Below are 13,904 nucleotides of genomic sequence, written 5' to 3'. Positions count from 1 at the left end.
AGGTAGGTCAGTCTCCCATCCCCATTCCCACCAGACTAAAGGCCTCATGGACCTCTTGGGCCTGGTGGCAAAAGACTGACACAGCCCTGGAACCTCTTTTCATTGGCCATGGATTCTTAGATGAACTGATTTGTTTGCCCCTTATTGGGCGGTGGGGTGGCAAAAATCTTGAGAGTATTTTGCTCATTAGCCCTGTGGCAGATCTCCTGTACCTCCTCTTCAGGATGTAGGAATGCAGGTTTATAACTCCTTCTCAGGGTGCAGGAATCATAGTGTTCTCCATGGGGGGATGGGATACTCACTCATCTGCCTTAGGTCTCCAGACCCAACACCAGCATGCAGACAAAGAGGGAAAGAATGTTAGTTTAATTAACAAGCAGAGTAAACAGGCAAACTGGCTACACAAAACAATTTTTCTTCTTTTGTGGTCCCTGTTACAAGAAGGGAAACTATACCATTTTAATAAATATTTAAAGGGACAGACTCAGACACCGAAACAAGTAAGTAAAAACTAAAAGCCAGAGCAGCTAGCTCCCTCCCATCTCCTTTTAGATGTTAAATTACAGGAACAGGGAAACAGAAAGGTGCTACCTGCATCTGCCTTCCACTTTAAGATATTAACAAGCTGCAAGAATCCTTGAATAGGTAGAGGAAAAGGCTTATCTGGCAAAGGGGAGTCCTAAAGCTCACTTACTGTCCCTGTTTTGGGTGGGTCTAGATCACATCTCCGTACTTTGCAATAATAAACAGCACCCATCTTGGGCACTCAGAGTCATTATCTAATGGTTAGGGTTGCTAGACTTTTGGTGATGCAGAGTCTTCTATCCAAAGATAGTAAAAGACCATATATACTAAACCACCATTTTGAGTCTTTGCTCCCATTGTTTTCCTGGGGAACAGGAAATGTTTCTCTCTCTTTTTCTCCCCATCCCCCACCTTGTCCATACTAAAGGACTGAGGACAGGCCTCAGGAGGTCAAGGAGACACTTCTCTTCCCTAGGAAACGCCTGTTTGCATCTGAAAGGGATCTTCTGCCATCAGGCAATGCAAATAGGCTATAAAACCCCACTCCCCAACCTGGCCCACGGGATCACCAGTTTCCAGGTCCCCCTGCATTCTCCAATATGCAGTCTTTCTCTTCTCTTTTCTCCAACTAAATTCTCTACAAATAAAATCTTTCCGATTGTGGCGGTCTTCTTTCCCTACTCGGAAGCTACCGCTGCCTCGGGACTCTCAAGATGGCGACCTCTCTGGGTTCCAACACCTACAACAGGCAGAACTGGGAGGATGCGGACTTCCCCATCCTGTGCCAGACGTGTCTTGGAGAAAACCCTTATATCCGAATGACCAAAGAAAAGTATGGGAAAGAATGTAAAATCTGTGCCAGGCCATTCACAGTGTTTCGCTGGTGCCCTGGGGTCCGAATGCGCTTCAAGAAGACTGAAGTGTGCCAAACCTGCAGTAAATTGAAGAATGTTTGTCAGACCTGCCTTTTAGACCTGGAGTATGGCCTGCCCATCCAGGTTCGTGATGCAGGATTATCTTTTAAAGATGACATGCCAAAGTCAGATGTCAATAAAGAATACTACACGCAAAATATGGAGAGAGAAATTTCTAACTCTGATGGAACACGGCCAGTTGGCATGCTGGGGAAAGCCACATCCACCAGTGACATGCTGCTTAAACTAGCCCGGACCACACCCTACTACAAAAGGAATCGGCCCCACATTTGCTCCTTCTGGGTGAAAGGAGAATGTAAGAGAGGAGAGGAGTGTCCATACAGACACGAGAAGCCTACAGATCCTGATGACCCCCTTGCAGATCAGAATATTAAAGACCGGTATTATGGAATCAATGACCCTGTAGCAGATAAGCTTCTAAAGCGGGCTTCAACCATGCCTCGTCTGGACCCCCCAGAGGATAAGACTATCACCACACTATATGTTGGTGGTCTGGGCGATACTATTACTGAGACAGATCTCAGAAATCACTTCTACCAGTTCGGAGAGATCCGGACAATCACAGTTGTACAGAGACAGCAGTGTGCTTCCATCCAGTTTGCCACGAGGCAGGCTGCAGAAGTGGCTGCTGAGAAGTCCTTTAATAAATTAATTGTCAATGGCCGTAGACTCAATGTGAAGTGGGGAAGATCCCAAGCAGCCAGAGGAAAAGAAAAAGAGAAGGACGGTACTACAGATTCTGGGATCAAGCTAGAACCTGTACCAGGACTGCCAGGAGCTCTTCCTCCTCCTCCTGCAGCAGAGGAAGAAGCCTCAGCCAACTACTTCAACCTGCCCCCAAGTGGTCCTCCAGCAGTGGTGAACATTGCCCTGCCACCACCCCCTGGAATTGCCCCACCCCCACCGCCAGGTTTTGGGCCACACATGTTCCACCCAATGGGACCACCTCCTCCTTTCATGAGGGCTCCAGGACCGATCCACTATCCTTCTCAGGACCCTCAGAGGATGGGAGCTCATGCTGGAAAGCACAGCAGCCCCTAGCACAGTATCACCACTCAGGGCTCTGTGGAAGAAAGGGCGCTTTAAAAATCCCAGTAAATGAATCTTGGAATAAATATATTTTTCCTTTCTTTTTAGTTTCCATGGTAGCTAAATGTGTTCAGATATAGGCAGTTGGAGAATAATAGCCATGCTTCCCTACACATATTCAAAGGATCAGTGGACCTCAAATAAGCTGCCATGAACACAGCTGGTTACTACTATAATATTACTAAGAAAACCTAACGCCTGTTCCTCTTAAAACTGTATGGGGAACAAGCAGATGGATGAGTTGGAATATCCAACGGCTTTACCATCCCAATATGTTCACTTTGTATCTTTTTGGGTGGGACGCAAAAATTGACCTGTGGTTAAAAAAACCTTTTGACCATTTTTATTGTCTATTGGAAATTTTTTTATCATCTAAAAAAATTAATACTAATCATTGTAGTGGCATAAGTGTGATTTAACTCTTGAAGTCACACCCTCAGAGATAAGCAGAAACCAGCACCCAACACAGCTCAGATCTTTTCTTTCCTTTTCCTCCTTAATTATAAAGGCATCTTGACAGTTTTACCTCTCTATGCTGAAAGGAATATGAGGTCTCAGCGGGCCCCAACCCCCTTGTTGGAGAAACCAGTACCAAACATCCCATGTAGATAAGATAAGCAATGAGGCAGGGCTCAGTTAGGGCATATAGAATGTGAGGAATGCAAGATGTGAGATACGAGCAAGATGTGAGATACGAGCAAGATGTGAGGTACGAGCAAGATGTGAAGTACGTGCAGGATGTGCTCTGCCTGCTTGTCTAATGTTGATAACAAAAATATGCACGCCACTGCAGTCTATATAAGATTTCCCCCTAAGAGGCTCAGGGTCTTGCTTTCCTAACCGGTCCTGCGTGTCCGTGTGGGAGCTCGACCCTGGCTAGCCAGTCCAATAAACTCTGCTTTGTTGATTGCATTCACGCCTGGCTCTCTGTCTCTCGGGGGAATAGGATTCCGGGTCCTAACATTTGGAGGTCCCACCGAGATTTCATTTTTCTCGAGAGACAGAACCTGCCTGCGAGAAAGCAGGGGCGATCCCAAGTCCTAGGCGTTGGGAGGGGATCCCAGACCCTCATTTGGAGGAACTTGAGTGTTCCATTTGGGCCGCGGCGGGGATTCGGCCAATCCCCAGGGAGATTCATTCTGGGAATCTCGCAAGGAGGACCACAGGGTCCTATTGGGAGAGGCTTTCCTCTCATTTGGGCTCGAGCATTTTAGGAACCCTGGCGCCAGGTGAAGAACTAATTGAGCTAGTCGACCGACCACCCGTCAAGTGGACGCCTTTCGGCCTGATATCCCAGTTGGACGGTGAGGAGGTTGAATGGGGTGCGCACCAGTGTGAGAGAAGGACCGGTCCGAGCGAGTGCTGGAGAGTGTTGTGTGTGTGTGGAATTATTGTTGCCTTTACCCTTTTTGTTCTATCTCTCTTGGTGTTTGAGTCTCCTTCCACAATGGGACAGGGACAAACAACCCCAAAGTCTCTGATCCTTTCTCACTTTCCAGAAGTTAAAGAAAGGGCCTTAAATGCGGGTCTGGTCATCAAGAAAGGTAAGTTCGACACCTTTTGTTCTGCAGAGTGGCCCACCTTTGGAGTCGGGTGGCCCATTCAAGGTTCCCTCTCCCTAGACCTGATCACTAAGGTTAAAGCAGTCATTTTTCAGCCAGACAATCGAGGCCATCCAGACCAAGTTCCTTACATTTTGGTTTGGGAGGATCTGGTGAGGAACCCTCCCCCTTGGTTAACAGTTTTTCTGACCCACCCCTCCAGTTCGGCCCCCGGGGCTAAAACCCCAGTCACGCCCGCCTTGGTCATAAAGGAGGAGGAAAAACTTCCTCTTCCCACCTTGACCGGTCCTCAAATTAGGGCATCTCCTTCACCATCTCCGGTCTTACCAGAGAGTTCCCCCCTTTACCCATCCCTCGCAGGGGCAGAGGAAGATCGGCCGCCTCCATACGTGACTCCCCCTGGCCAAGCCAGTGCCCCGGAGGAGGAAATTTCCTCATCCTCCTCAACAGGACTGGCAGCAGGAGGAGGAATGGGTCGAAGACTTCGCCCCCGAGGGATCCGGGAAAGGGAGGGGGAAGACGGGCCCCCCTCATCAACACAGGGGGAGGAAACTGTCCCTACACTTCCAGTCCGGATGGTGGGCCAAGGGGGACCGGGAGGAGGGCAACAGTTTCAGTACTGGCCCTTCTCCTCCAGTGATCTATATAACTGGAGGACGCAGAACCCGCCCTTTTCTGAAGACCCCAAGTGTCTCATAGATCTCCTGGAGTCCATCATGCATACACACCGCCCCACTTGGGATGACTGTCATCAGCTGCTCAATACTCTTTTTACGACGGAGGAACGAGAGCGCATCCTCAACGAAGCGAGGAAGAATGTCTTGGGGGATAATGGGAGACCCACAACTCTCCAACCGGCCATAGACGAGGCTTTTCCCCTACGCCGCCCTGATTGGGATTTCGGGACCGCAGAAGGTAGGGAGCGTCTTCGGATCTACCGCCAGACTCTGATGGCCGGTCTCCGAGCGGCCGCTAGAAGGCCCACCAATTTTGCAAAAGTAAAAGCAGTCATTCAAGGGGAAAACGAAAGCCCAGCCGGTTTCTTAGAGCGCCTCTATGAGGCATACCGTCAGTACACCCCTATTGACCCTGAGGCGGACCTCCACCGGTCTGCTGTGGTACTCTCATTCATTAATCAGGCAGCCCCAGACATTAGGAGAAAACTCAATAAACAGGAAAACTTAGGGGAGATGACTATAAGGGAAATGCTACAGGTAGCAGAAAAGGTCTTTACCGCTAGGGAAACTCCAGAAGAAAGGGAGGAAAGACAGAGAAAGGAAGACAGGGAAGCCCAGGAGAAATTGAGAAAGGAGGACCGGGAGTTCCAGGCTAAGGAAAACCGAAAGCAACAGAGAGAAATGGCTCGTATTTTCCTAGCGGGTGTCCGGGACCAACCCAGAGGAGGGGGCCACGCCAGGACCCCGGATAAGGAACACTGTTTTTACTGTAAGGAAACGGGGCATTGGAAGAGAGAATGTCCTAAGTTAAAGGGAAGAAGAGGGTTTGGAAGGAGACTGGGGGAAAACAGGGAAAGGGAACGAGCAGTAGAGCAGGCCAGAGTCCTACTAGCCGGAGAAGAGGACTGAAGGAGACGGGGCTCAGACCCCCTCCCCGAGTCCTGGGTAACAATGCATGTGGAGGGGAAGCCGATGGGGTTCATGGTGGATACCGGCGCCCAATATTCGGTTTTAAACAAGGCACATGGACCTTTGAACAAGGCACGAACAAGTGTTGTTCAGGGGGCCACCGGTACGCAGTTATGTACATGGACTACCAAAAGAAAGGTGAACTTAGGAAAACACCAGGTCACACACTCCTTCTTGGTCGTCCCTGAGAGCCCCGCTCCCCTGCTCGGACGGGACCTACTCACCAAAATAGGGGCCCATATCCATTTTGAACCAGATGGAATAATTGTGACTGATCGAGAAGGGAGCCCGATTCATGTCTTGTCCCTATCATTGGCTGACGAGCATCGTCTGTTTGAGAGTCAACAGGAACCAGGAGGGGACATGACTCATTGGGTAAAAAGATTTCCCACGGCCTGGGCGGAGACTGCGGGAACCGGCCTCGCCAAACACCTCCCGCCCGTAGTTATACAATTGAAGGCTTCTGCTCTCCCCATTCGGGTGAAACAGTATCCTATGCCTGAGGAGGCCCGAAGAGGCATAGCCCCTCATATCCACAGGCTAATAAAGGAAGGAGTACTGCGACCTTGTCAGTCTGCCTGGAATACTCCTCTGCTCCCTGTCCGAAAGCCGGGAAGCGGGGACTATAGGCCTGTGCAAGACCTACGAAAGGTAAACGAGCGGACGGAGGACATTCATCCCACCGTTCCAAATCCCTATACCTTGCTCAGCCACCTACCCCCCTCGCAAGTATGGTATACAACCCTTGATTTGAAAGATGCTTTCTTCAGCATTCCATTGTCAGAAATTAGTCAGCCGCTATTTGCTTTCGAATGGCAAGAAGATGGGGGCCAATCCGGACAGCTCACTTGGACCAGACTGCCGCAAGGATTTAAAAACTCTCCCACCCTGTTTAATGAGGCCCTGAGCCAGGACCTGGAACCTTTTCGTCGGAGCCACCCACGAGTCACTCTATTACAGTATGTTGATGACTTACTGTTAGCGGCAGAAACCCGAGAGGAGTGCATCAAGGCTACTGAACACCTGCTAACGGAATTAGGTGAGCTGGGGTATCGGGCAAGTGCCAAGAAAACTCACATCTGTAAAAGGTCAGTGACGTATTTGGGTTATCGGATTGCAGATGGGGCAAGGTGGCTGACTGATGCCATGAAACAGACTATTCTGGCTATCCCATCCCCAACATCCACTAGGGGGGTGAGAGAATTCCTGGGCTCCGCGGGGTTCTGTAGACTCTGGATTCCAGGATTTGCGGAAATAGCCAGACCCCTATATGAGGCCACCAAAGAAGCTCCAGATTGGAGTTGGGGAGAGAGAGAACAACAGGCCTTTGATCAGCTAAAAGACGCTCTTTTGCAGGCCCCTGCCTTAGCCTTGCCAGATCCTACAAGACCATTCACTCTGTTTGTAGATGAGAAAAAGGGGGTAGCCAAAGGAGTCTTGACCCAACAGCTAGGTCCCTGGAAGAGACCAGTGGCATACTTTTCCAAGAAATTAGACGCAGTAGCGGCAGGATGGCCCCCCTGCCTCCGCATCATAGCGGCCATTGCCGTGCTGGTGAGAGAAGCCGATAAACTAACCTTTGGACAGGCCCTCTGGGTAACGGCCCCTCACCCGGTGGAGGGAATCCTTAAACAACCCCCTGGGAAATGGATGACGAATGCCAGGCTCACCCACTACCAGGGGCTCTTGTTGGATTCCCCTCGGATCACATTCACAGATCCCGTAATCCTGAACCCTGCCACCTTGTTGCCTAACCCGGAACTGCAGACACCTGTCCATAACTGCAAAGAATTCCTCTCCGAAGTTACACAGGTACGGGCTGACCTAAAGGATACCCCCCTGTCCGGCTGCAAATTAAACTGGTACACGGATGGAAGCAGTTTTTTCCAAGATGGAGCCCGAAGGGCAGGGGCAGCTGTAGTCGACCAAGAAGGAAATACGGTATGGAGCAGCGCCCTCCCACCCGGAACATCAGCCCAAAAAGCGGAATTAATTGCCTTGGCAGAGGCCCTGGAGAGGGCAAAAGGAAAGCGAGTCAATATCTACACCGATAGCCGCTATGCTTTCGGTACCATCCATGTCCACGGGGCCATCTATCGCGAAAGAGGATTCCGCACAGCAGAAGGAAAACATCTAAAGAACCTAGCCGAAGTCCAGCGTCTATTAATGGCAGTGGAAAAAACCGAAGGCAGTGGCAGTGATGTATGTCCCAGGCCACCAGTCTGCCAAGACGCCGGAAGCTGTCGGTAACAACAGAGCAGATCAAGAAGCAAAGAGAGCAGCAATGGTGAGTCCTCCCATGGAGACAGGGCAACCTTCCACGGTTGCGGCGATAGACGTGCCGGTCCCAGAGCTCCCTCCACTACCCCCCCGACCAGAATACTCCACAGAGGATTTCACTTGGATGAGAGCCCACTCCCCCTTTAGAGAAGGGGAAGACGGATGGAAAAGCGACTTGGAAGGCAAGTTAATTCTGCCTGAAAAACTCGGACGATTCCTGTTGGCTAACTTACATAAGTCCACCCATTTGGGGCGGAGAAAATTACTAGACTTGTTGACATCTGCGCAGCTCCGATTTCCGAACCAGACCATAGCAGTCCGCCAAATTGTGGAAGATTGTGCCAGCTGCACAATCATGAAACCAGGACGAAGGGAGGGGCACCATACAGGTACTCGGGAACGGGGGAGGGCTCCGGGAAGAAGTTGGGAAGTGGATTTTACTGAGGTAAAACCGGGAAAGTTTGGGTACAAATATTTGCTGGTATTCATAGATACCTTTTCAGGCTGGGTGGAGGCTTTTCCTACAAAGAAGGAGACGAGTCAGGTAGTGGCAAAGGCTTTGCTAGAGGAAATCATACCCAGATATGGGGTGCCCGAGGCAATTGGGTCAGATAACGGTCCGGCTTTTGTTAGTAAGGTCCTGCAGGGACTAGCCCAGACTATGGGGGCCAATTGGAAGCTACATTGTGAATATAACCCCCAGAGCTCAGGGCAAGTAGAAAGGATGAATAGGACACTAAAGGAGACTTTAGCCAAATTGGCCCTGGAGACTGGCGGTGATTGGGTGACGCTCCTTCCCTTGGCCATCTTCCGAGTCCGGAACTCCCCCTATGTCCATGGGCTAACTCCCTTTGAGATCCTGTATGGGGCTCCACCCCCCATCATTCAGAGGACCTTAAGCCCAGAACTAGGTGATCTGGCCCCAAATTACCTGACCATGTTGCAGGCTTTAGCTAAAGTGCAACAACGGATTTGGCCCTTAATTCAAGCATACCACGCTGTTAAGAGGGACCCGGCTCCGGAACATGGCATAGTCCCGGGTGACATGGTATGGGTTAAAAGGCATCAGTCCAAAACCCTAGAGCCTAGATGGAAAGGACCTTATGTTGTACTGTTTACTACCCCTACCGCCCTCAAGGTTGATGGCATCGGACCTTGGATCCACCACTCCCACGTGCGTCGAGCCAATCATCAAAAACAAGAAGGGGTCAAGGAGTGGACTGTACGGCGGCACCCAGACAACCCATTAAAGCTAAAGCTTTTGTGGCCCCGGGAACATGCAGAGCCTTCAGGAGCAGCCACGGATGGGGTGGCTGATCGCTCTGATCTTGCTCAATGCCCAGAGCGGGAGCCTCGCAGAAACCAACCCTCACCAGCCCTATAAGCAAACCTGGATACTCACCGATGGGGAGACTCATACCACCCTCAACGAGACTACTCGCACTGCCCCCATAGGAACTTGGTGGCCGGAGCTTCAGTTCTGCTTCAGAGACATCAATCCTGCCTACAAGTCTACTGCCCCGGAGTCAGCCCGACGTTATGGGTTTTATGCCTGCCCCGGCCACAAAAAGAACCAGGAATGTGGGGGGATACAATACTCCTTCTGTAGGTCATGGGCATGTGTCACATCCAATGATAGTGAATGGAAATGGGGGATATCAAAATCAGACCTAGTCAAATTTGCCTTTGTAAATGGGATATTAAGGGGGCACAGAATTCCAATACCCACCCATAAATGCCAGCCCACGGATCTAGATAGAATCAAGGTCACTTTCACTGAAACTGGCAAGAAGGACACCCCTGGGTGGATACAAGGTAAGGTATGGGGACTTGTATTTTATAAATATGGTGGACATGCTGGCTCGACCATAGTGGTCAGATTAAAAATTGAGCCCATAGGGCCACCGTCCACAGCTGTAGGCCCCAATAAGGTACTTAGGCCACCCAATGTAAAGCCATCTCCCCAACCTTCCACAACTCACCACCTTCCCTCAACCATAGCTCGGGCTAATGTTACAACTCCAAGACCATCAGAAACCAGCCCTCCCCTGGTGAGGCCCAGTCTCATGACCGCATCTAAAGACCCCCTCTGGGAGCTAGTGGGTGCTGCCTTCCTGACGTTAAACCACACCAACCCTAACATGACTAACTCCTGTTGGTTATGTTATGATGTGAGGCCCCCATTCTATGAGGCAATAGGGCTAAACACCACTCACGATACCTCATCTGAGGAAAACCCTACTCAATGTTCCTGGGGAGACCGTAAGAGAGGTCTGACCATACAGCAGGTAAACGGCCAAGGAACCTGCTTAGGAAAAGTGCCAAAGAACAGACGGGACTTATGTACTGTTATTAACGCCAGTTCTACCTGGGGAAATGCTATTAAATGGGTAATTCCAAAGGACAATGGGTGGTGGCTATGCTCGCAGTCCGGACTCACCCCATGCCTATCAACTAAGGTGTTTAACAGCTCTAAAGAATTCTGTGTTATAGTGGTTGTGCTGCCCCGCATCCTCTATCATTCGGAGGAAAGTCTATATTCATACTGGAATATAGGAACAGGTGAGAGAAAGAAGAGAGAGCCTATTTCTACACTAACCATTGCTACCCTACTTAGCCTAGGGGTGGCTGGGGCAGGGACCGGCATAGCCTCCCTGGCTACTCAACATAAAGGGATGTCTTCGCTGCGCGCAGCCATAGATGAAGATATAGAGAGAATAGAAACCTCCATTAGCCACCTAGAAAAATCCCTCACTTCCCTGTCTGAGGTAGTACTTCAAAACCGACGAGGTCTGGACTTGTTGTTCCTCCAAAAAGGGGGACTATGCGTTGCTCTAGGGGAAGAATGTTGTTTTTACGCTGACCATACCGGAGTTGTTCGTGACTCCATGTCTAAACTCCGAAAGAGCCTGGAACAAAGAAAACGAGAAAAAGAGGCAGGGGAAAGCTGGTTCGAGTCTTGGTTTAACCAGTCCCCATGGTTGGCTACCCTTTTATCTGCACTGGCAGGGCCAATAATAATCATCCTACTGCTTGTTACCATAGGACCCTGGATTCTAAACCGACTTATGACTTTTGTCAAAAGTCGAATTAATACTATCCAACTTCTGGTCCTCCGCCAACAATATCAGGCTCTTCATCCTCTCGAGGATGATTCCTCAATTTAGGCCATAAGAAAGGGGGGAATGAAAGGAATATGAGGTCTCAGCGGGCCCCAACCCCCTTGTTGGAGAAACCAGTACCAAACATCCCATGTAGATAAGATAAGCAATGAGGCAGGGCTCAGTTAGGGCATATAGAATGTGAGGAATGCAAGATGTGAGATACGAGCAAGATGTGAGATACGAGCAAGATGTGAGGTACGAGCAAGATGTGAAGTACGTGCAGGATGTGCTCTGCCTGCTTGTCTAATGTTGATAACAAAAATATGCACGCCACTGCAGTCTATATAAGATTTCCCCCTAAGAGGCTCAGGGTCTTGCTTTCCTAACCGGTCCTGCGTGTCCGTGTGGGAGCTCGACCCTGGCTAGCCAGTCCAATAAACTCTGCTTTGTTGATTGCATTCACGCCTGGCTCTCTGTCTCTCGGGGGAATAGGATTCCGGGTCCTAACATATGCCACCAGAAAAAAACAAAAGTAAAAATTACTTTTTATTCCTGTCAGTCAGATGGAAACAAAAATTTATGGAGCTGTGTATTACTGAAGAAACTGGTGTCTGAGATGAAATTGTTTTAAAGAACTTCCTATAAAACACTTTAACAAACTGAAGGAAGAGCCTTGGAGTGTGTTTGAATGGAAGACTTATGACCTACAGCTGGACTCTGATCTTCAGCATTCACCTTCGTGTGTCTTCAGCGTCTTGTAATTCCCTGCTTCTGGGCAGGGGACTCTGGTCTTAGAATGTTTGGATATAACTGAATTGTAGATGGTAAAGGAAATTTGATGTTGTATTGTATTTTTTGTTTTTAAATGATTAAAACGGGTCAGTTTTCCAAAAAATAAAAAAAAAATAAAAAAAAATAAAATCTTTCCGACCTCTGCGGTTAGAGTCTGTCTGTGCTTTCATTCTCAGAGCAGGCTCAAGAACCCTGAGCACCTGAAATCCCTGCGCGTGTCATCCGTGCATCAATACTTTACTCTGTTATACTGAAATAAATTCTTGCTAAAACTTCCACCTTGTGAGACTCCTTGTTGTGAGACATCTAGAAATGCTTTTCATATTTGTGGATCTCAAGGACTTGTGATTCTTTTGTGTGGCAATTGGGAAGCTGTGGGAGCCCCCTCCCTCATCTGTCCTCCAGTAACACTACAAAAGAAATAAGTACTCCATTAAACACGATGAACTTCCTTGTATTGATCACACATTTAAACAATATTTGCATTCATCGCATTAAAAAAATCAGTTTTGCCTGTTTTTTGTCAAACCCAAGGCCTCCTGCTTCCCAGCAGAGCACTCTACCACTGAGCTGTGCCCCCAGCACTTCACCTGTTTCTTCTCAAGTTCTTTTATGTGATGTCTGGAAAACTTAGTGGAGTCCATCTTATTTCTACTGGACATTGCTGCTGATGCACAGATGACACACGCAGGAATTTCAGATGCTCAGGGTTCTTGAGCCTGCTCTGAGAATGAAAGCACAGACAGACTCTAACAGCAGGGGTTGGAAAGATTTTATTTGTAGAGAATTTATTTGTAGAGAAAAGAAGAGAAAGACTGCATATTGGGGAGTACAGGGGGACCTGAAACTGGTGATCCCATGAGTCAGGGTGAGGAGTGGGTTTTATAGCCTTTTTTTTGCATTGCCTGAGGGCGGAGGGAGATGCCTTTCAGATGCAGACAGGCTGTTCCCTAGAGAGGAGAAGTGTCTCCTTGACCTTAACTCCCTTAGAGAATTGCCTTCCTTTTCAATGTTAAGGCTGCCTCCTAAAAAGACCAGTGGCTGCTGGGGTCATAGCTCAAGTGGTACAACGCCTGACTATAGGCCCTGAGTTCAAACCCCAGTGCTGCCAAAAACAAACCAAAAAATCAGATGCCAGCAAGGGTATGACAAATGATATCTTAAAATAATTGTCATATTGTTTCCATTTATGAATATTATATATGTCTACATGAAGACAGAGTTTTGAACCCAAGGCCCAAACTCCTGGAATCCCACATGTCAGATCTGGCCACTCGCCCCTATATGCCAAATAAAGAGGCCCAGTGAAGGCAGAGAAAGGAGACTTATTACATTGCTTGGGACATGCTGTGGGAAGAGGCAAAGTTATCACTCAGACTGAGGCAGGTTAGACTTATGGAAAGTTGGGGACTGATACCCCTCCCTGACACACCTTAAGAGCTCCATTTTAGCTGGGCATTGGTGGCTCACTACTGTAATCCTATCTGTTAGGGAAACCTCGCAAAAGAAAGCTCACGAGAGAGAGTCTCACGTCCAGCAAGCAAAGTTTAATGACAGGCTAAAGCTGCCAAGCTGCTCATGAGAGTGGTGCAGCAGCTGACTCTCAGGCAGGAAGGTTTTTATGTATACTTGGTATGAGAGAATGAGGAAGTGGGTGATGTGAAAAACTTACTGAGGTTGTTGAGACGGAAAGTTCTCAATTGAGCAAAGGGTCTCTGGTGTGTATCTTCTGAGAATTGACAGTTGTTTTCTTTGAGGTGTGTTTTCCAAGAGCAGAGGGGTGGTTTTATCATTAACCAGGGGGCACAATGGAATCAGAATGGAGATCCAGCCGGGCCCAAAGTGGAGGTACTTTTGCTTGCACATTTCTATTACTAGCTTCTCAGGAGGCAGAGATCAGGAGGGTCACGGTTCAAAGCCAGCCCTGGCATATAGCTCACAAGATCCTATCTCAACAAACCTTCGCAAAAA

At 48.9% G+C, this 13,904-nt stretch overlaps 2 protein-coding genes across 2 annotated transcripts; both read left to right on the top strand.

Annotated features, from left to right (window-relative positions):
- The first annotated feature begins 1,165 nt into the window (after positions 1-1,165).
- Positions 1,166-3,079, top strand: LOC141417446 (pre-mRNA-splicing factor RBM22-like). Its single transcript, XM_074056126.1, has one exon. The coding sequence runs from the start codon at positions 1,239-1,241 to the stop codon at positions 2,499-2,501; it is 1,263 nt and encodes a 420-aa protein (XP_073912227.1). The 5' UTR covers positions 1,166-1,238; the 3' UTR covers positions 2,502-3,079.
- Positions 3,080-3,996: 917 nt separating this feature from the next.
- Positions 3,997-5,697, top strand: LOC141417444 (uncharacterized). Its single transcript, XM_074056121.1, has one exon. The coding sequence runs from the start codon at positions 3,997-3,999 to the stop codon at positions 5,695-5,697; it is 1,701 nt and encodes a 566-aa protein (XP_073912222.1).
- Positions 5,698-13,904: the final 8,207 nt, after the last annotated feature.

This window comes from Castor canadensis, chromosome 15 (assembly GCF_047511655.1).
Source record: "Castor canadensis chromosome 15, mCasCan1.hap1v2, whole genome shotgun sequence".
Classification (NCBI taxonomy): Eukaryota; Metazoa; Chordata; class Mammalia; order Rodentia; family Castoridae; genus Castor; species Castor canadensis.
Note: the sequence above shows the minus strand (reverse complement) of the source record. Positions and strands in the feature narration are given on the sequence as shown.